Below are 21,438 nucleotides of genomic sequence, written 5' to 3' on the forward strand. Positions count from 1 at the left end.
GCATTATTAAGGTTAAACTACTGGGAACCCGAGCCAGAACTCTGAAATCAGAGGGTGTTTGGGAATAGCCATGGCCAAAAAGAGGGCAGGGAGTATGGCATTGAGTAACAAAGATACATAATTATGCACAAAAAGTCTTTTTCTTAGCATCCATCCTTAAAAACTGTATGTTTAAGAATTTCTGTAAGCATGTCACTGTTGCCATACCAGTCAAAACTAAGGCCTCGGCTACAAGGTTTTGCCACATGATACAAAAGAGAAAGGGCAATGTGGGCTTTTCCTCCCTTCCTCTTGTTGTGATTCAGTAATGGAGCCAGAGGCACGCTTGGTGAAAAGCACCAAAAAGGTTCCTTCCTCGTACTTGCTCTCCCTGGCTGGCTCAGATATGCTATTTGTGTGTGTGTCAGTTTTTCACACCTGCTTTGAAACAGCAAGGAAAGATAACATGAGAAAAGAGAGAGAACTGCCTTATTTTTTCCTTTTGTACCAGGCTAATCCAGGCAGGATTCTTTCAAAAGACCAACTCCTATCAATAGCCAGCTGTGCTGTGGCTTTTACACTTGGCATTATGAATTGGTCCTCTGGTTTGGATTGATACTCTTCACCAACAAACTCAGAAAGTGGAATTTAAAAACAAAAAGAAGGAATTAAATTATTTTAGCTTCATTACACTTCATGTTTCTGCTGCTCCTCCCCATGGAGAGGCTGGCTGTTTCAGACTCTTCTCATTTACAGAGCGTGATTGTATGAGTTGACCAAATTTTCCAAACCATTGATCTTGCTGCAAATGCTCTGCTGACTTGTTTCTGGCTTATGTGCAGAAAGTTCATGAGTTGGGTGGAATTCTAATTGAAGACAATTGAGGGGTCTGTATTTTGCTTTTCTGCATTACCAGATGCTATATTCCCTAAACATTAGGTGAAAAGGGGACTTAAACCATATAGGAAAGATTGTGTGCTTGCATAATTGCTTAGAAGTCAGTGCTGTTTGTAGGGGCTGGGTTTGGCTATGTCATGTGACTCTTGCCTGTAGGCAATTGAAACCTTTTAAATTACATCAGAGGTTTGGAGATTGAATACCCTGTTTGGGATATGCATTATACACCATGCACCTGTGAATGGGCATGTATGAGGGCACACAGCTTTTACTTTTTGTTCTTTTTTCTTTTACTTCTTGTAGCAATTCTTTTCCCTTTCCCTTAAGTCCTGCTGTATCATAAGTGGCTTTATCTGATGTTTTCTGCAGCCCAGACAGACTTGAACTACTTTATTTCTTTCTCATCTGCACTGCCTGGCTGCAGGTTTGCCCCATTATTACACAGACAGCAGAGGCCATCAGTAGCAAATTAGGATTGAATAAACTTTCCTGTGCATGTTCAAATCCTATCACATTCTCATTATAGAGCAGCTGCCCATCTGGGCAAGGGAATTTCATTGACCGAAGTCCACCTAGTGAGCTCTAAACTTTGTGGTCTGTATCTATATTAATCCTGCCTGACTGGCAGCTTTTCTAAGTAGAGAACAGTGTGTGTGAATGTAAAAAAGTCACTCACAAACTCTTCATCTGCCATTGCCACAGAAGACACCATGGGGGTGGGAGGCATGAGCAACATGTGTGTATAATCTAGCTATGAAAAGTATCCTTGTAAAAAATGCTCTGATATCAGAAAGGTGGATGACAAGTCTTGGTGCAGGACATTATGTATAAAATGGTTCTTCCATCTCACTCTGCCCATCTGGCATCACATAGAAATTGTGTTCTCAGAGCTAAACATGTTGAAGTGTCTCAGATGAGCCAGATGAGGCTGGAATTGCTGCAAATCCCCTCTATCTCTTGCTTGGCTTATATTTTTCTCCCAGTTTATGCTAGAAGGACTTTGGCTGGCTTTGCATCAATCTGTTTGGGGTGGGACAAGGGGTGGTAAGCCATTGTGGTCCCCAAGTGTCAGCCAGTGCCATCAGGAGCAGACTGGAGTGAGCATTTGTGGAGGTACAGTTTAGTGGTTGGGGATGGATAATGCAGAGGATGCAGTGAAAGAGTCTTTTAATGTCGCGGAGCACAATAACCCCAAGGTCTGGGGGCAGGCAATGAGAGCTCTTTGGTCAGACTCCAGCTGCAGAGCTGGAGGAGCTGGAGCAGCCTCCCACTTCCCTGTGGCCATTGCTCTGCAAAAGGCAATGCCTTGGGTTGGCAGAAGGGTTTGGCTTCTGTTTAACCATCCAAGTGCTTCTGCTGTAGCTTCTGTGGAGAGCTGTTGAATATGTCAACGTATTGAGAGGTACCTGGAGAAGTGTTGATCTCTCTTTTCCTGCTAGAACCTTTGAGGGTCCATTTTACAAAGGAGGATATTTGGAGGGTGATGTAAAGAGAGGGAAACACTTTCTCACTGGCAGCTGAGCATTCCTCCTTTTCATACAAATCTTGCCACTGTTTGATTCTGCAGTTCAAGATGGCAACAACAATAAAGTCAGCAAGCAGATCCTTTGCAGAGAGAAATTATTTCTCTGCCATTGGTTTTCTTGCCCTGTAGCAAAATTTTATTGTGAGTAGATTCTGTCTGCAATAAACCTGGCTTTCTGGGAGCTGCTCTCGGGTAGGAGACATTAAAGTTTCCCTATGATCATCTTGTCCCCTTGGCCAGAGCTATTTTACCATTTTTAGCTGGCTTTAAGGTAAGCGTATGCTTGTTTTGCCAATTGAACAGTGAGGGGAAGCTGGAAGTTTTATTTATTAAAAGTCCTTTTAGGGGAATGCCCCAAAGTGTATTCAGTATGCTAAGTACAGTGTGCTGTTGTGCCATAACAGCCCTGGAGTTTTGGAGGTATTTCAGCTGCTTGTGGCAGCTGGCTGGTTTTGATTGAAAGAGAAATAACTTGATTTTTAATCTATTTCTAGTAATACAAAAGAGTAGGATTCCTGCCTGGGCCGGGGTTGTTGTTCTTCAGTATGAAAATTATTATATTCCTGAAAGGCTGTACTGGACTTTTGTATCAAATGAAAGCAAGTGTGACAGACTCAGGCCTGTCCCAAATGAGACTGTGTTTCAATGCCAGCAGTGGCTGGGAAGGCACTCACAGTGCCCCTGTTAGAGGGTCTCACTGTGCAGCAAACTGTTTCCTCTTTTCCTCTAAAATTTCTTCTTCTCTGTCTCTTCTAATGTGTGAGTTCATGTAAGCATACAGAACATGCATAATTGTACTCACAAAGCTGTTGGGGAAGACAGACTGTGCTTTCCTTGGGCTTGGCAGAGCAGGGAGATGTTTTACACAGAAAGCCTGAAGAGAGCTGACCTTGATGCAGCATTGAGCTCACTGAGAAGAGTATCATACTTTGAGCACAGCTCCTTGGAGGTCCTGACAGAAGTATTTATTTAAGTATTTCAGAAACTAGCTCTAGCTGCTTGCACTAGACATAGCTATTAAAGATTACAACTGAGGATAATTATTCTTTATAAGAACTAGATTTTATTAGGGAGGACTAATACAGAGCTCTGATAGTGCTGTGAATTTCTTGGTGGCACTTTAGCACTTCCTCATAATCATTCACCCTAATGCTGCCTAACTGAGCAAATCCCATGGCCATTTTATCCAGATAAAATGGAGAAAATAGATGAGCTTTTCACTGTCCCTGGAAGGCTGACAACAAATCTCATGTTCATTAGACCAAAAAGGAAGCAATTACCCATACAGCAGTCTGCCAATAGCAACTTTTCCTCTTAAAATAAAGGGGTACAATGACATCATATTTTCATCAGCTCTCCCTGTGCTGCTGCAGTGAAGGGAAGGCAGATACTGGGTCTGAGAGTGCTGCCTTTTCCTCCTGAGCTTTCTTCTAGGGAAGTGTTTCCAATCCCCAGTGTTCTCCCTGTGACTGCAGCCCTCTCTGGCTGTGCCATACCAACTTCTCTACTGCAGTCCTCTTGGTATGCCCTTGGCCCATCAGTTCTTTCTTTCGCTCTCCATAGGCAAGTCAGAGACCACAGTCATTGAGCAGAGAGCAGACTTGGGTTAGTGAACACAGGAAGTCTTAAAATTAGGGATAAATGCAGAATTTCTGTAGAATAACAAAAATTGCTGAAATAGCATATATCAGGATGAAGGTCAGGGTTGGAGAGGGAATATTCAAGCAGATCACTGGATTTAGAGGGTAGTATAGTTAAGTATTAGACTGTTTATTCAAAGGATTTTCCTTCATGCTTTTCTGCTTTTTTTTTCCACTTTTGTTAGAGGACTCGCATTCATCCTACTATCCTTTCCTCCCTTTTCAGCTGTGTACTTTTGATACCTGCCTCTACTGAGAGAGCACACCCTTTGAGAGGTGAGGGAAAGAGAGGAGGTGGACTGAAAACTGGATGGTTTCTTCTTGTTTTTGTCCAAGCAAACTTGTCCTGCTCTCACTTGTGAGGTAAAGCTCTCTCCATCTTCTGAGAGTGAGAAAGGCAAGGAATAATATTGAAGTAAATTCTTCTTGGGGATTCACTTCATCGTCTGGAGATGAGAGCTCTCTGCCCCTTTGATTCTGTTTTGGCTGTGAAATTGTTAATGGAATGGGAATGAAGGTGGCTGAAATAATCTTGAGACATTTTCTTCATACAGAGCTGCTTATTTACAATTTGAAATCAGTCATTTAGCATTAAGTGGCTACAGGTCATTAATTGTGGGCAGGTTCTCTACGGCACAGCTGCAGACTCCAAGTGGCCTCATGATGAGTTACTAAGTAAGACTTTTCCCTTGATTGACAAACATGATTTTTAGCCTGAACTTCACTGAGAGATTTGATACTGAGAGTCCCACTGCTGCCTTCCACTTTCCTATCCAGAAAAGCTATTTTTGTAGTTAACGTAGGAATATAGTATGCTATCCAAATATATCTTCTTGTTCTTCTTTGATAAAGTTATGCTTCTCAATATTTGCCTTTCTTTTCTATCCTGCTCCCATGTCCGTCTCCGGTTTTATTCTCTTGTCAGACCTGTCCCACCCAGCGCAGACACATTCCATCATCTCTGCCCCGAAGCTCATTTATTCTCCTGCCTACTAAATTTGCATGAAATTTCAGTGTTTTGTTTTGGGGGACATCCTAGAATTAGAATAAGTACGCACCCTGGTGTCACAAGGCCATTCTCTACAATCCCTCTCTTTGCTGAAGGCAGGAACATTTATATTTCATAGCTTTTTATTATTTCACCTGTGGAATTTGAATTGCAGTGCACCCTGTGGACATTTCAGCTTTGTCAGCTTGACTGTTATTAAGCTGTAATCATTTATCATCATTGACAATGATTTTATGTCTAGGTTTTTGGTTTTTTTAAGCAGGTATTGCTATTGCAGAATCTTTATTGGTAAACTGCTGTGAGCGTGCAAAAACTTAAGATATATAATTTATGAAGTCATATTTATGTAGTCGTGGTTTATGGTGGAAGGATGTACTGAGGAAGTTTTGAGATGGCCATTTATTTTCAGATGAGCCAGAAGACTTTGTTTCCATCTCATTTCAGGCCCTGGCACAGAATGATTGAGGATCTGCAGAAACCCCAAAGCTTTTTCACATCTAATGGCAAGAAAAAGTGTGTGAATAAAGCTGACAAACATAAAAATGTAATAAACTACAACTGTTTCATGAATTTATAACCTGAAGGGGCAAAGTAATAAAAAAGCTATAAATTCATGTCAGTCATACGCCTTTGTTAAGAGCTACTAAGCAACAATACATGTAAGGGGCAGTGCAAGAATGAGAGTGTATGGGAATGCTTTCCATGAGCATTGGCTGGGACTTGCTAAACTGAGATAATTTGATTCTTCATGCTCTGTGTGTGTGTGTTTGACTACACATGGGGGTTCAGTATCTATACGGTGGCATATTTTTATAATAAGGAATAAAAAAAGCAATTTGTACTTTTAATTAATAAAGATAGATTAGTTAATTTTCAAATTACCTCATGGGTGGATCGTAAAGCTTCACAGCCTGACCTTTGGAAAGAGAATCATCTTTTCTCTTTCAGGTAACAGGGTAAGGATTTTCTTCTGTCCATGGTGTTCATTCCAGCTACCGATCAGAGTAAGTTTCCCAAAGAGTCATTTGGCCTGGATGGATATTCTGGAATAGGTTGGAGTGAACTTTGAAGATGCCTATTTCCTTCCAATGGCAAGTGTGAGTCTGGGCAGGTGAATTTGAGCTGAGCTATGAGTTGCCCTAACTGCAGGCATGGGGGCTGCCCTTGTGGTCAGGGGAATTCTGATCAATGCTGTTAATGGTGTCCAGGGAGCTGTTCAGCTAACCAAAGGCAGGCTTAGACCATGGTGAGCCGTGTTGATTTCTAGACACCCATAATAGCATTGGCATCAAAAGTCAGGTGACCTGAATGCCATTCTAGAATTCTAAATGCTGATGGTGTAGACCAGAGGTTAGAAGAAATATTTGCAGTCTTCCTGTGTTGTATCCTGTAGCATTTGACAAAAGAAGATGAGGTTTAGTCCAGAAATTTTCTGCAGTTCAGAAGTGTCAACAGTACTTTTGTGACCAGAGACATACTTGGAGGGAGTGCTTAGTGTAAACTGGTTGTTTGGACAGTCCCAGAGGGAATGTTTACATTCATTTTTGTGTCATAGTCTCATTTCCTCAGATCCAGAAAATAGAAAAAAAACAAATGAAACGTGCAAGTGTTCTCTTCTGTCTCTTCTGTCTCTTCTGTCTCTTCTGTCTGTATGTTGCAGTGAAGCTGCTGATCATGGATCTGTTTAATTAGTTTATTCCAAAGGATCTGAAATACTTCTGTAGCAGATATTCGGTTGGTGATAAGTAGGGACTGTAATGTTTCCTTTGGGGATAACTAGTGCAGAAAAAAAAAGATTATTTGAGGTGGCATTCATTACTGATGGCATACTGCCCATGCTTGCAAGTGGTTTGGGATGCAAGTAATTGTGTATAAATAGCCTCAGATGTGCTATTGCATAGCAAAGCCTAATATAAATAAACAATCATTAAAAATTGCTAACATAAAACAAGGGAATAGTCTTTGCTTTCTCTTGTACTCCCACCCAATTAGAATAGCTTTCTTGACAAGGCATTTGAGCTATTGAAGTGAGATACGCTATTCCAGACGTAATGCTGCTTTTGTTACAAGGGATTGCTTACATGGCATTTAGGCAGTTGAGATGGTAGTAAATACTTTGTTTGCTTGTACAAATATTATTAACAATCCATTAAAAAGAATCCATAAAAGATTCAGAATGTGTTTTGCTTAGCGTTCTGATGGAGTTCAGTGAAAGAAGATGAGCTTTGTGATGTGAAGCTATTAGGGTGTGATTATTGCTCACAAGCCTGTTATTGATCAGGGGATCAATACTGAACATGTCAGAAGTTCTATGACCATGTGGGCTGCTTATTGATGGGACTGTTTAAAAATACTTCTCATTATAAGCCAGTTGTGGTATACAAGTTTGATAATTTTCCCCATCCCCTTGAAAAGTTAAATCTCAGGAAATGAGATACTTGTCTAAGTCCTACTACTTCCCAAAACCTTTCTGTCCCTGCACACAATTGGCTCAGTTCCTGAGCAGGGCTTGAGTGCCTCAAAAAGAATTGGGCCAGCCAGAGATCAGCCTAAGAGTCCTATGCTTTTTAGAGAGCGACAATGTGGGAAGGGGCTTCCTGTGATATGGGATATTTGTCTGTCCTCAGGTGTTGTCAGTACCTGGAAAAAGAGCAGGTTTCAGAAAGAGCAGAACAGTAACAATGGTTACTGAGGATGGGAGCGCTGCAGTGCTGGAGTTCCCACTGTCCCTCACTTCCAGCCCTGTGCTGTCAGCTGTGGGGTGGAGAGCAGTGTTTGCTAGTGCCCCTGTATGGATATACATCCTGACACCATCACTGGCTGCTGAGTACCCTTCAGAGAGCTGAATGGGAGCAAAAAACATGGCATAGCTCATTGCTGCCAGGGGAATTGGAGAAGACCTGTTGTGCAGACTATGTTTGCAGAGGTATCCATCAGAAAAATCAGCCATAGTCACAATGGAATACATCAGCCCAATTTGGAACCCAAGAAAGGATGCTCAAAATCAGCCTCAGTATGTAAAAAGCCAGATGTGTTGGGAAATACTACCTGCCCTCAAATGCAGGACTGAAACCAGAGGCTCTTTTTGTGGTCTGGCTCAGCTTCCAGGACTTAGCTTCTGCCACTGGGCACCATAGAAGATTCTTTGTTCAGGATATTTAGTGAGATATTGGTTTATAGAGTGGAGACTTATTTTTTGAAAGCTTTTGTGAGGTAAGGCATCACCTTTAGCTGTTATCTAGGTGGGGTTTTTTTACAGTATCAGCACTTTTTTTAAAATTCACAACTTATTTTGCATTTCAGCTATAGTATCTGTGTTTGCTATGGATGTTTCTATAGCAACCAGTCTTGCATTATCTACATAACTCTATTGATGTATTAAACATGCAATATAAAATTTGGTTTCATTTTATTTTTCTGCAGATTGTGCTTGTTACAACATGTTTTAAAAACTTTCAGGTAATATGAAATAGAATGATCATCTCTGTCATCTTTGTGTCCTGTAAGGAGTCTGTTTGTTTATCTTTGGTTTTCTTTGGGACTTGTATCATTGTATTTCACTACCCTTTATTCTAAATCCATCCAGTACCTCCAGGGGAGAGAAAAGCACTGAAGATACTGAATAATCTGGATTTTATTTAATACAGAAAATCTGTGCTAAACCAAAGAACTAAGCTATGGGCTCTGGAGTCACTGTTTGAGGCTTATTATGCTCAGTTTCTTTAAGTATTTTGCCAAATAGCTCTGGTAAAATTCTCTGTCAGCAATTACCTTTACAACATCACAGGGTTTGTGTTGTGTAACTCCCCCAAACTTTACAATTATATTTACTTCTATTGCTTTCAGTATTTAGTGCTAGGTGTGTGACAACAAGTGATTACAATTGCATCTAGAGCTCCAGATCTGGTCTTTTCCCAGGTTATGCTACAAGGTAATTTAAAAAGTTATTTATTGCTGTAGTATGGAACAGAACACAGACTCCTGGTCCCACCCACTTTTCATACACTGCTGCTTCTTTGTTAAATGATTGTCTTCATTTGATGGATTCTGATTCCAGACCTCATGCATGTATTCTTCATTATAACTGTATCTATTTCATTACAGTAATCCCAGGTGGATTTAGAAATTATATTTGAGGAGCAGATGAAAAAGCTTTAACACTTTTGGTTTGGCAGCAGTTAAAGCTAGAACCTGGAAAGAGTAGTGGTAATGTATTTATCCCTTTTCTAACTCATACATTTGCTCTGTTTCAGTAAGTTGTCATTAACTCACTGCTTTCCTCATAATCTTTAATTCAAATTACAATTAAGGCAAGTTACCAGATTAGATGCTTGTGACACTGATAATCACCACTTTTTAATATTCTTTTATTATGTTTAATCAGCAGTGCTGCCTTAATAGGTCATTCTCAACTGTTCTATTTCTGCAAGTTTTTACATCCTTGGTGACAGAGCTTTGCAGCACAGGGCAATTCAATGCACTACAAAAGGGCCTAATTAAGGTCAGTGGCAGTTAAGCACATTCTTTTATTACATTGCTGAATAAGGATGCAATTGAGCACACATTTAAGTGTTTCACTGAATTTTGAGCCCATGAAGGGAAATCATCACATTTTAGGTTGGTATTAACTCATAAATGTGGCAGTTGTTCTTCTGTACCTGTAGTTGATAGCTAGCTATGATTTGGAGGAATAAGTGTGTAGGAGAATGCTGCTCATAAAACAGCAGGGATTACCTGAATGACTCTTTATTCACTTCTCCACTGGCGAGGTGTCAGCATGAGATTCTGTCTTTTGGTGTCTTCAATTGTCCCCAAATTTACTTTAGTTGTATGATACTGCAATTTAGTGGTGGAACTCAACTGAGAAGGAATATTGAATTTCTTGAGGCTTAAGTTCCTGAGGCTCAATCCGCACCAGGGTAACTGAAAATGCAGCTTTTTGAATGTTTGCATTATTGACAGTATGAAAAGGATTGCCATTCTTGTGATGTTTCTTTGCCCATGTAGTTTACAAACAGGGCTTCAGAGCTCCTTTTAAGCTTGATAAAATCACTTGGCATTTGTCAGGCTCATGCACTGGGAGGAATATCCAGTATAATATCCCAATATAAATAAAACAAAGCCTGTTTGTAGGAGAGAAGGGTCTAAAGGGAAGGAAAACAGCAACATGAGCTATTGATATGTGTTTCTTCTAACCTTTGACAAGACACAGTGGAGTTAGAGGGCAGTGAGGGCATGAATATCATGCTGGCAGGCAGAGCAGAGATTGAGATTGTAGCACTCAGCTACTTGTGTTCATTTAACAGTTGCTTGCCTGTGCAGGATAACTCACGGAAGATGGCACGGCACACCTACTTTGAGTGCTGTATGCTGTGTTACACTGCTGACAGGACACTGGCTTGTAAAGGAGAGGCAGGTAGGATATTAATTCAGGAGAAAATGTCCAGTGGGACATTCAGGCTGGATCCTTGGCTGCTGATGCTCAGAGTGGGGACCCATCAGCTGTGCTGTTGACACCAGCTGGGGATGGAGACCTGCAGCTCTTGGAGGTCTTTGGCTGCTGCTTTTCTACATAATGGCCCATATAGCAATGTGAGACTTGTATTCAGAAATTATTTTTAAGGACATTGAAAAGGATGTGGAATGTCAGGGCCAAACAACTAATTTCATATAGCTTTTAAATTTTTACTGCTTATATGTAGAGCTGAAGCAAATGACATTTGAAATGTTTCGTGCTTTACTCAGTTACACACTTACCTTTCCCTTTCCCCTTCCTGAGAGAGAAGCAGCTGAACAGGATCTGCATGCTGACAGGAAAAGAAATACAGCATTTGTAGGTCCAGTGGATCTGAGGGAGATAATGATTTTGAATTTGTTTCTAAGTAAGATAAATTCAATGAATGAAACAGATCTTTAAAGTTTACACTGAAATGAACTATGTATTCATTGATACAAAATGAAGGATATGGTATGTAGGTAAGGAGAAACAGGGGTTTAATTCCTTAATTGGTGTCTATATCTAGAACCCTGTCTCTGAGAGTAGATTGATGCCAAGTCAAGCAAGCAAAAAGAAAAAGTCAAATTCAGACTTTAAGTGAACATTTAAACTAGTGGCAGAAGAGGGTGAGATAAGGAGAACAAACAAATGTCCATAATGTTGAAAAGATTTTATCTAGCTGATTACCCTGTTTTTGGTCATGGTCAGGGATGCTTAGAGAGAATATAATAAAAAAGAAGGGACAAGACAGGATACTTTAATCAGCTCCTCCAATTAATAGTTTAAGGTCTTCCCCTGTAAGTGCTGCAAGTAATATACCATTTATAAGAAATGCTAGGATACCTTGCTCTCATTTGTTTTGCGTAATCCCTTTTTGAACCTGCATATATTTCAACATCCACAAAACTCTGTGGCAGTGAATTCCAGAATTTAATTAAATGTTTTGTGGAAAAGTACTTGACTTCATTGGTTTTCAATCTGTAGACCAAATAACCTCTAACTTTTTTAATCTTAAGAAAAGTTAATACCAATCCTCTAGTCACCTTTCCTATCCCATATTGGTGTTTAGGGAATACTATTGTTCCTCTCTCTTCACTGTCAGGAGTGTGGTCCCTACTAACTGATCTTTTCTCAAGTGTTTTTTTTTTTCTCCTAGTTCTTTTTGAATTCTTGCTAAAAGGACAGAGCTCAGATCATGGCCATTTTGGATGGAATTTGTGCATATCCTTCAGTTTTACACTACAGAGCTCTACATTACAGAGCCTCAATAATCTAAGGGCAGAAATGTGCTTCTCATCCTATATATGTTACATTTCAGACCTCTGGCTAGTGAAGGAAATGCAGCTTGTGCCATGCAGAGGTGACACTCCTAGTTTATGTCTCATGAGCTCTGCCAAAGAGTTGATCCACGTGGGGGGACAGCACCTGCAATTTCAGTCGTGCTGCACACTGGCAGTGGGGGCATGGTGCAGATGGATGGCTACGAGGGCTTCAGTAGTCCAGTGGCCATGAACTGCCTCTGGAAGGCGTTTTCCACAAGTGGCTAATGTGTTTGAAGGTGTATTCCAGAAGTGGCCACTCCCTCCTGGATGGGAAACAGCTGCACAGACAGGTCATTCACAGGGGTTTATGTGGGGTGTTGCATCCCCCGCACTTACACCCATACTCCTGCTTTTGATCCTGTCAATATACATATGTATTCCATTCCCACCCCCTCTCTGTGTCTAGCTGAAAGCAGCAGTAATTTCAGTGTGCCTGATATTACAAGAACATTTGCAGGATAATGTTCACATCACTGCTGTTGATACTTACATGCTGGTTTTTTCACTGTATACTTTAACTCTAGACTTGGCGGGGGAGGCATATTCATGCAAGGGGGATTGAGAGAGCCCTTTTAGTTTAAATATGTAGAGACTGGGGGAGAAAAATCCTCCAAGAGAACTGGTCGTATCTTCCACTGGTCGTATCTTCCACTTGGATTCTGTTATCAGTGTATTTCTTAACACACAAGGATATATTTTTTTTTTTTTTTTTGGGGGGGGGGGGGTGGGGCTAAGAGAGGAAGTGTGATGAGTAGATCCTAATCAGATACAATATGAGAAACCTCAATTAGATGCATTTTCTATGTAATAAAACCAATAAAAAAACCCACTTAAAGATGCCAGCACCATTATCATGAACAATGAGTCAATTTCTCCTGCAGTATTTTAAGTGTGTAGCTGTGACTTCAGAATAATTTTCTTCACCAACAAGCATATATCCAGGGCTGTTTGGGATTACTTTGATTATCATACTGTAAGATCAATTCTAAATGTAGGCACTGAAGCCTGAATAATTTATTTTCTAGCCCATTAGAACAATTTGGAGGATCTAATTCCATAGGCAGTTTATTTGCCAAGAGAGCAAGTGCACGCCTCTGTGTATCTCCTGGGGAAGAAGAGACAGATAATCTCTGCTTTTAGAATAAGACACCTGCTGTACTGCTTGACTCTGCTCTATAAATTTGTGAGAAATTTGTCTTGAACAGAATATTTTGCTACTTCCACAGCCAATTGCAAAGTCCAGGGCTTGAAAAAAACCCATTGCTTCTGTCTTTTCCTCACAATTTTGCAACTCAGGCACAGATGCACCAAACAGCCCATTCAAGATTTACACTGAGATCTTTCCTGGAGCAAACACCTGACTCAAATATCCTATGTCTTAGGGTTGGGACAGTATTCCTTCTGGTGTCTCACTGTTTTCACCTTAGAATAAAAGACTTGGCAAAAAAAAGAGCAACGTTTATTAAGGAAAAAAAGAGAGAACTGCATTTTGTTTTAGGTTTTGTCATGAGCTGCCTTGTTTGTGAGACAGTGGATTATCCTGAAAAATTAGGCAAATAATGTGTTAAACATTTCACAAGGGAGTTTTAAAAAGCACTATTGTCAGTAGCCTGGCATCTTTGAAGGGGAACATTTTTTTTTAATTTGTAGTCAACTCTGCACTCACCAAATTGAGTTAATACAGACTCTCATTTGGCTGCCAGTAGATCAGCTGTAATTTTTTTATCTTACTGGTTTCTCTTTTAATTGTGACAGTATCACTGTTTGTGCAGAAGCCCCCAAATTGTCAAAACCAGCCCTGTTAATGGTTTTGGTTTTGTTTAGTTTCACATATCCGCAAGCCCAGAAAACTGTCAAAATTTTCATTTCCTCACTATGCTTCTGACACTCTTTGACACGAAAAGAAGACTGGGGGTAAGGAGAGAAAAAATGGAGGAGAGAGAACATTGTAAATAACCATTTAAAATTATCTGTGCCTTAGATACCAAGAGGAGGAAATAAAAACAGACATACAGCATAGAACCAACTACAACTGCTTTCTCTTGGCTCTGATCCAGAATAAGTAAATATGATGCCTGTAATGCCAGGGTCTCAGACTGGGAATTACATTGCAATTCAGTTCAGAATGGAAGGCAGAGAGCATGAGGAGAAAGCTTTTTGAATGTTCTGGAATAGAAAACATTTGGCTATTGTTGGAAAGGCTCCTGTGGCTGTCTTGGTAGGTGCTGGTTCTTTAAGCAGTTCCCTAAACAGATCCTTGATTGTTAAAAGGCCACTGGATGCACACTTGCAGGTGTGCTTCGCTCCCTGGGGAAAAGGGGGACTTTAAAGGGCAGTTTAGTCTATAGCTAAGGACAGCCTCTGTTTCCTGGGTGTGCCTGGTGTGACAGCTTAGTAAATTTATTTGGGACCATGAGTAGATATTCTGGTGTGGGAAAAGGAACAGAGCTGAACAAAGGTGGAGCAGTCTTCAGTAATATGCGCTGACATTATGAAGTCCAGTTTGAGCTGGGTGGTTTAATGTTCAAAGGATATCTTTTTGCCTTTCAAGTTTAGTCAGTCAACCCAAGGAAGAGCTGTGCATTATCTCTTTATAAATAGGAATGTAATGAGCTGCTGGAGAGCAGAGTATCTCTGAATCAAGAGCAGTGTAGTGAGATACTGCTGCTGAACAGGATCCCTGATCTAAATGGCTACAGCCCCAGTTGTGGCATTTCGCATGAACTGTGTCCTGGTTTTCTGATGTTTCATGCCACTGGTGAATTTCCAGTTTTTGCAAACAAAAATGACTTTGGAGTCAGAAGATGCTGAGTTCAAACATCCAGGCAACAATGTCCCAAGCATTAAGCATTGTACATCAATAAGAAATTAGTGGATGATGGAGGAGCAGGCAAGCAGGTCTTGCCTTTACAGCATCCTCAGTGAGACCCACCCCCTGCAATACAAGTGATGGTAACACTCAAAGCAGCGTAGCAGCAGGGGGAGCATGAAAGGTGATGAAATAAGCTGCCTCTTATTGGTACTATTGAGTTGCTTCAGAACAAAGAACTGAAGAGCTAAATGCATTGCAAGGTCATGGTTCTGCTGCTCTTGGGCATCTGCCTTCATTAGGCTTAATTGGGCTGTTGGAGCAGCCTACCCATGCCTGCAGCTCTGAGGCTGATCTTGAGGCAAACATCCACCAAGCTGAGGAGGCAGAAGTGCACTTCTGCTTTTCAGCCCGTTCCTCAGTGGGTTTAGTGCTATTCCTGTCTGTATTTCAGCACTCTGACCAGTTTGGTTTTACCTTAGATGGTTGTGACATCTCCTTCAATGCTGTTCTGCTCAGCAGACCATCAGTGTTTTATTTCCTCTTTAGGGATTTTGTTCCTATATGATTACTATTTTTTTTTCCTTTGGGCCATGATGATAGCTTTTCTTTATATCCCCTCCCTTAGCCTAAATGATTTTCTGTGGGTTACCTTCTCTAGGTATTCTTCCCCCTCCAATCCCTTGGTTATTCTTCAATAACTTTGGACAATGTTAATGATCATACTCTCTAAGTGGGAATAGAGGGGAGGTCAGGCCATGGACTGTCTCTCCGTGGCACTTGTAAGAGGATACTTGTGAAAGGTTGAATACAGTGATGTGGGGATGCCTGGCATTTGCAGACTCCTAAATGAGGGCATTTGAGTCCCTGTGTCTTGGAGTTTGCTTTCTCTAGGTGGAGACACACAGGTTGGTGCAGCTGAGGTACACTGATGTGAGGTTTAGTTTGGTTCCTTAGCTCTGAACAAAACAGAGTGGTTTGCAACTGGGGTGAGGAATGCTGCCTTAAAACACAGCTGCCTTTATTGCCTTTTATTTGGGGAGGAATTCAGCGGCATTAAGAGACAACCTTAGTAATTAGTATAAGAAATTGCTTTGGCTTTTGTGTTTCTCCTCTGTGTTTCATTTCTGAGGTTTAGCTCTGCCCGAGGATTAACTCTGTCTTTTTCCTTCCCTGGTTCATGAGCTGCATTATGTTCATCCACTTTATGCAGGTACTTAGTGGATATGCTCCTGCATATGTCTGGCTTACTACTCTATGAACACAATTTCATTCCAAGCCTTTAATTGATTTGGATAATAAAGTGCAATTATAAACTCAATAAAAATTGGTTATTTTAAAGGGAGAGCAGGAAAGAAAGAAACCTAAGTGATGCTGTGCTGTGTGACTAGATAATGATGCAAAATCCTCTTTGCCTTATATTCTAAATGCTCTCTTGCTTCCAGGAGAGGCTTGACCTTAGACAGGAGCTAACTAAAGAAGTATGAGGTGTTCTACCAGGGGGATGCTCTGGCAAGGTTTGCTTATGGCGTGGGTCAAGGATGAGAGACAGTGTATTGGGATGGGAAGAATGGGGAATTGAAAATGTTTCAGCCATTCTGGGCAGTTCTCTAAAGTACCTAAATGGGACAGAGATTTTTTCAATCCCTGACCCTTTGGGAATTTATCCTTTACTCAGTGTCTGCTTTTTCACTAGAGGGCAAAAGACCTGGTATCTGAGATTGTGTCTTGGATTTAGGAAATCTGTGAGTTTTTGAGTGTTGCATCTTACTGATGACTTTTCTATTTTTTTTTTCTCTGTTTTTCCTACTGAAAATGTCATAAGGAGAAATAATTTCTTACCAGGTGTGACTGCTGGTTTGCTCCACTGCCATATTGATACAGTCTCATATCTTGGGTTGCTTGGATACAATAACTGAGTTCCTTTGTTTCTCTTTGTTTTCCCAGTTGGGAGGCTGTGGAATCCTTGGTGTAGGCATCTGGCTGGCTGTTACCCAAGGGAACTTTGCCACCCTCTCCTCTTCTTTCCCATCCCTGTCAGCTGCCAACCTGCTGATCGTCACAGGGACGTTTGTCATGATCATCGGCTTCGTGGGCTGCATAGGTGCCATCAAAGAAAACAAGTGCCTCCTGCTGAGTGTGAGTATTAAGCTGCTGCAGTTTTTGCTGTCTTGTGATGCTGGTGCTATTGCAATGCATGCTGAAGTGACCTGTATCTCAACAGAAGTTGCCCACTTGACCCAGATGAGACGTGAGTCCTGTGTGAAGCAGGCGTTGATAATCGCTCTGAGGAGCTGCAGCCATTCCTGACCACGGAGGATGAGACCTGCAGGGAGGGAATTGTTAGTGGTGGTGTAGGTTTCCTTCAGAGAAAGAGGAAGGGTTTTGTAGAGACATCTTTTGTGGTGTAGCTTTAAATTACTTTTCACTCAGTTTTGATAGCAATCCACTCCAAATGTTTGCCCTAGTGGCACTGGTTATCTGAAATCCAGGGCAGGGACATCAGTGCAGGCAGGAAACAGGTTGATTCTAAAGCAGTTGATTCTGGTTTAAATGAAAATTAAGACTGTCGGGTTTGAAAATGCTGTTTTTTCCAACCATTCATTCTCCAAAAGGTGAGATTTCAGGAAGCAAAGGTGCCAGCACAAGGAGACTGCTGTGAAATCAAAGATTAATAAGGTGCCAGCTGTCCATGATTTCACAGAATCTTGAGCCACATCCCTGGTGTATTTTATGAAAATGCAGTTTGATGCCAGTCAAAGGTGAAATTTAGGAGCAGTGAATACCTTCTATAGTTGATAGTAGTATTTTGCATCCTGTTCAGCTGAGGACCAGGAAGTGAGGTGATCTTGTTGCTCAAGACTAGGACTTCACCATGGGGTTTGGCAAACCTCAGAGTGAAGAGGAGCTGTAGTTCAGCTGGTCACCTGGTAATGCCTCTGTAAAAGGCTGTTCCTTACTGTGCTTCACATAATAATTTTTTCTCTGGGAACTACAGAATGAGTTAAGGCACACAAGCCCCCAAATCTCTTAAGTGACTGAGATTCTAAGCCTCAATAGAGGACTTTTTCCAGGCCCTTGTCTTAATCAGTTGTTTCTGCTGATTTTTAGGCAGTCAAAACTAGTCAGTCTAGGCTAGTAAAGGCTATGTATGTGGCTTGAAACTAAAATGAACAATATAAATGAAAATTAAGGCAGTTATGTGAGTGAAAATCTAAACTGGCAAGGCTGAAGTCAATCTGAAGCTGAAAGTCCTTGACATTTTTAACAGTCCTATAAATACACGCTTTGTGGAGGAAGTGTGTGCCCAGACAGATGTAATGGATTACAGCTTTAATGCCAGTACAGCAGCAGCCCACAGGGTGCAAATCTAATGGTATAGCTTATATGTGCAAAATTAATCACCTACTTTGTTCTTTCCTGAAGGCCTAGCCCAGGTGTGACAGCAGTGAGCAGTGCCTGCATGTATGTCAGGATCTGGCAGTCAATCCTCAGTACTGGAGGAGTTTAAGGATTTTCTCTCTTATGGTCCTTGTCCTTCATCTGTCCTTTTGGCAAGGACAGAGACTCCCTTGATCAGCCATCATTGCCCAGCTAGGGTGGATGCACTCAGCCACCCCCAGCTGGGCGTCCATGGGAAATAGAAATGCTTGCAGGTACTGCTCCTCCTGACACTGCAGAGCACTCAGAATCAGTGTCCCTCGGTGTCTGACATAAGGGCTGTGCTTGATGGATCAAGTTAAGTAATGCAAAGGAATTCAAATTCATTTAGGAGCTCTCTGCACAGGAGAATGGGGAAGCTTGATCTGATTAGGTACCTGCATCTCACTCTGTCTTCATGTCCTTGCCTTTCTGTACTGTAGCTATTTTGTGTGGCCTCTATTTTACTCAATTTTCTTCAAAATTGAGTTGTGTTAGAGCTGATTATTAGCTACTTTAATTCTGAATAAGCCTGACTGTAGAGGGTTGAAATACAGTTTCTTTAGTCCACATTGAATTCAGTTTTTATTTGGTCTAGAGTAACTTTCTATATTGCATTGCATTGGTACTTTCTCACTGTCAGTAAATACCAGGGTGATTTTTGAGTTCTTCTGAGTTGTTTTTGTTGTGCCTATGTCTTTAGAAGATAAATGGATGGTGGTAGCAGCTCTTGTTTCTGTGAGCAAAGGTTTCTGCAGGTTTGTCCTTAGTCTTCCTTTCCTCAGATTGCTGGTTCGATTTGACCTGTGCTTGAAAGTGTTTTCAAGTTTAGGGCTGAGGCATTTGGTTTTGGCCAGCTCCCATTTTTCTCTGTAACACAGACAGCAAAAAAAATTCTTGAATGAAAGAAATTGCTGAGTATCAAACCAGAGCTGCTCTTAGGGTGTGTGGTTGCTACATTCCTTCTTCCATTTCTTGTTCCACAAGTGTTCCCAACACGGTGTTCTGGCACAATGAAAACTATGTCTTCCTAGAATATCTCTGTTTTTTTTTTTTTTTTTTTTTTTTTAAACAGCCCTGAAAATGCCCTGTCTGCTTTTTAAAGAGGATTGTTTTGTTGCAGCTGGCTTGCAATAGGATTTACCATCTAAATTATAAAGGGAAAGCTCCTAAGTGTTCCAGCCCTCGTGTGTCTGTGGCACACATGGTGTTTAACAATTGCTCCTGGATCAAGTCCTTACACTCCTTTCAACATCACCCTGGCTGCCACTTAACATCTGGCCTTGGTCCTGATGGTAGCTAAGGTTGCTTTTGGAACTGAATTTATATCTCTAGAAGGCATTGCTACAAATGTGACAGCCACTCACAAAGTTGTCTAGCTCATGTGTGATGCAGCTGCCATCTTCCTGTGAAGTATTTTCTTTAGCAACTTCTTGTAACATTTTATTCCATTTGGAAATAGGAGCTTTGGAAGTAGAAATGGAGCAACTGAAGTCTGTTTGCACAGGTGTTTAAGAAGGGCAGATGGAGGCTGTTGGGTTGTGTTCCACTAGTCCCTAGATAATGCATTTAGGTGATTCACCCTCGCCTCCTGATATTTGTTGAGCCCCCCAGCATTAGAATCCCAGAATGGTTTGAGTTGGAAAGCACCTTCAAGATCATCTAATTCCAACTCCTTTCACTAGACCAGGTTTACTTAGAGCACTAAGCAAACTTAGTTCACCTTTCACTAGACCAGGTTTACTTAGAGCACTAAACAAACTTAGGGAACTGAGATGCACAGGAGTTAGACAAGGTCTGCAGGCAGTTGTAACAGATTTGTGGTGGGCTTAAAAGCATGGAAAAGTTATTAATGGAAATGCAAAGAAAAGGAAAGCAAGAAGTAGAAGCTAGAATGTTGCATACGTTGTGTGTTTCAGCAGTCTATATACAATAGTCTGATGAAGTGAGGCTTGGAGTGAACAAAAAAAAAGAGCAAGTGGGATAAACCAAGCTGGGGGAATAGCTAGGGATGTTATCATGGTGGGTTGGCAGATACTTATGTTATATCATACATATGTGAGATCAGACATTGCTCCATTGAGCAAAACATTGCTGTGTATCTCTGAGTAGCTGTTTTCACTGACCTGCCCTTTTCCTTGGCTCCACACAACATGACAGAAAGCTTGGGATGTTAAGTATGACCACAGACAGTAGTAAAGATGATGTGAATGCTCTGCCTGTACTGTATTCCTGTTGCAACACACTCTGAAATCACATCCTTAAGATCTCCTTGAAGACACTTGTGGCATTTTAAGCCCACAAACGACATGGTCATGCTGGGTTTAACCAAGAGCAATTTGGGCCTCAGGTTGCTCATATCTCCCATAGTGCACCTCATCCTCATGTGGGGTGTTGTCTGATCTGCAAGGACTGGAAAGACAAATTTCCCATACAACAGGAATGCTTGCTCTGCTTGCTAAAAGCAGAAGGAAGAGGAAAGCCGTGGCAGTTTCTAGCTGAGGGCACGTGCTGCTGTTATTGGGGTGGGTAGTTTGGAGGAAGACATTTGAGATACTGCAGGAGGCATGGAGCACTGTGGGGACCCTAAAATGAATTGAGGGGGAAGCAGGACTAGCTCAGCCTATCTGCACTGGAGAAGCAGAAGTTTATGTGGTGGTAGACACAGGATATTTGTGGAAGGTCTTGCCTTAAGAATAGTGCTCCTGTTTGATGATGTGCCAAAGGATGAAATTTCCTACAGTTTGATTGAGTGAATGAAAAGTGAGCAGTATCAGAGAGACATCTCAGCCTATTTACATTTCATACACTAAGATGCAGAGCAGATGAGACTCTGATCATGTATCTTTGTGTTCTGCACATATGACATTTGTATTGGTTTGTCAGAGCACACCTGTAAGCTCTTTGGTATTAGGCTGCTGTGGTGTTAGGTGTGAATGTTAGTAATTACTTACCTCTGGCATTTGCCAATGACCTTTGAAAGAAGTGAGAGCAGACCAAGTAGTTTGAGAAGTAGAGGACAGGTGGGAAAAGGAGATCAAAAGCAGAAGTAAAGTTCAGTTTGTAAATGAGATTTTAGTACAGCTGTGTGCAGTAGTCAGGAGGAGCCACATTAAGTCCCTGAATTGAGAGTTTAGATACATAGTCTAAAGCTTCAAGATTTATGACTTGAAAGAAATTACCTGGTCTCAACTGCATATATTCTTTACTCAGTAGCAATGTATAGTCAGGAAAATGTAAAGTCAGTGCTTCCTTAGTTTCTTAAGAAACAGGCCCATTCCTTTTTCTCTGCATTCAGAGGAATAGAATAATATGAAAATCTAAGAATGTAAAAAAAAAA

At 41.2% G+C, this 21,438-nt stretch overlaps 1 protein-coding gene across 4 annotated transcripts in view; it reads left to right on the forward strand.

Moving 5' to 3' along the window:
* TSPAN4 (tetraspanin 4) overlaps window positions 1-21,438 on the forward strand; it is a 418,694-nt gene that overhangs the window by 328,770 nt on the left and 68,486 nt on the right. For all 4 annotated transcript variants that reach the window (XM_021555172.2, XM_077784245.1, XM_021555171.3 and 1 more), the window contains one exon: window positions 16,626-16,817. In XM_021555172.2, coding sequence (XP_021410847.1) covers window positions 16,626-16,817 — 192 coding nt within the window. The remainder of the gene's footprint in view (window positions 1-16,625; window positions 16,818-21,438) is intronic.

The sequence above is a fragment of the Lonchura striata genome, chromosome 6 (assembly GCF_046129695.1).
Source record: "Lonchura striata isolate bLonStr1 chromosome 6, bLonStr1.mat, whole genome shotgun sequence".
Lineage (NCBI taxonomy): Eukaryota > Metazoa > Chordata > Aves > Passeriformes > Estrildidae > Lonchura > Lonchura striata.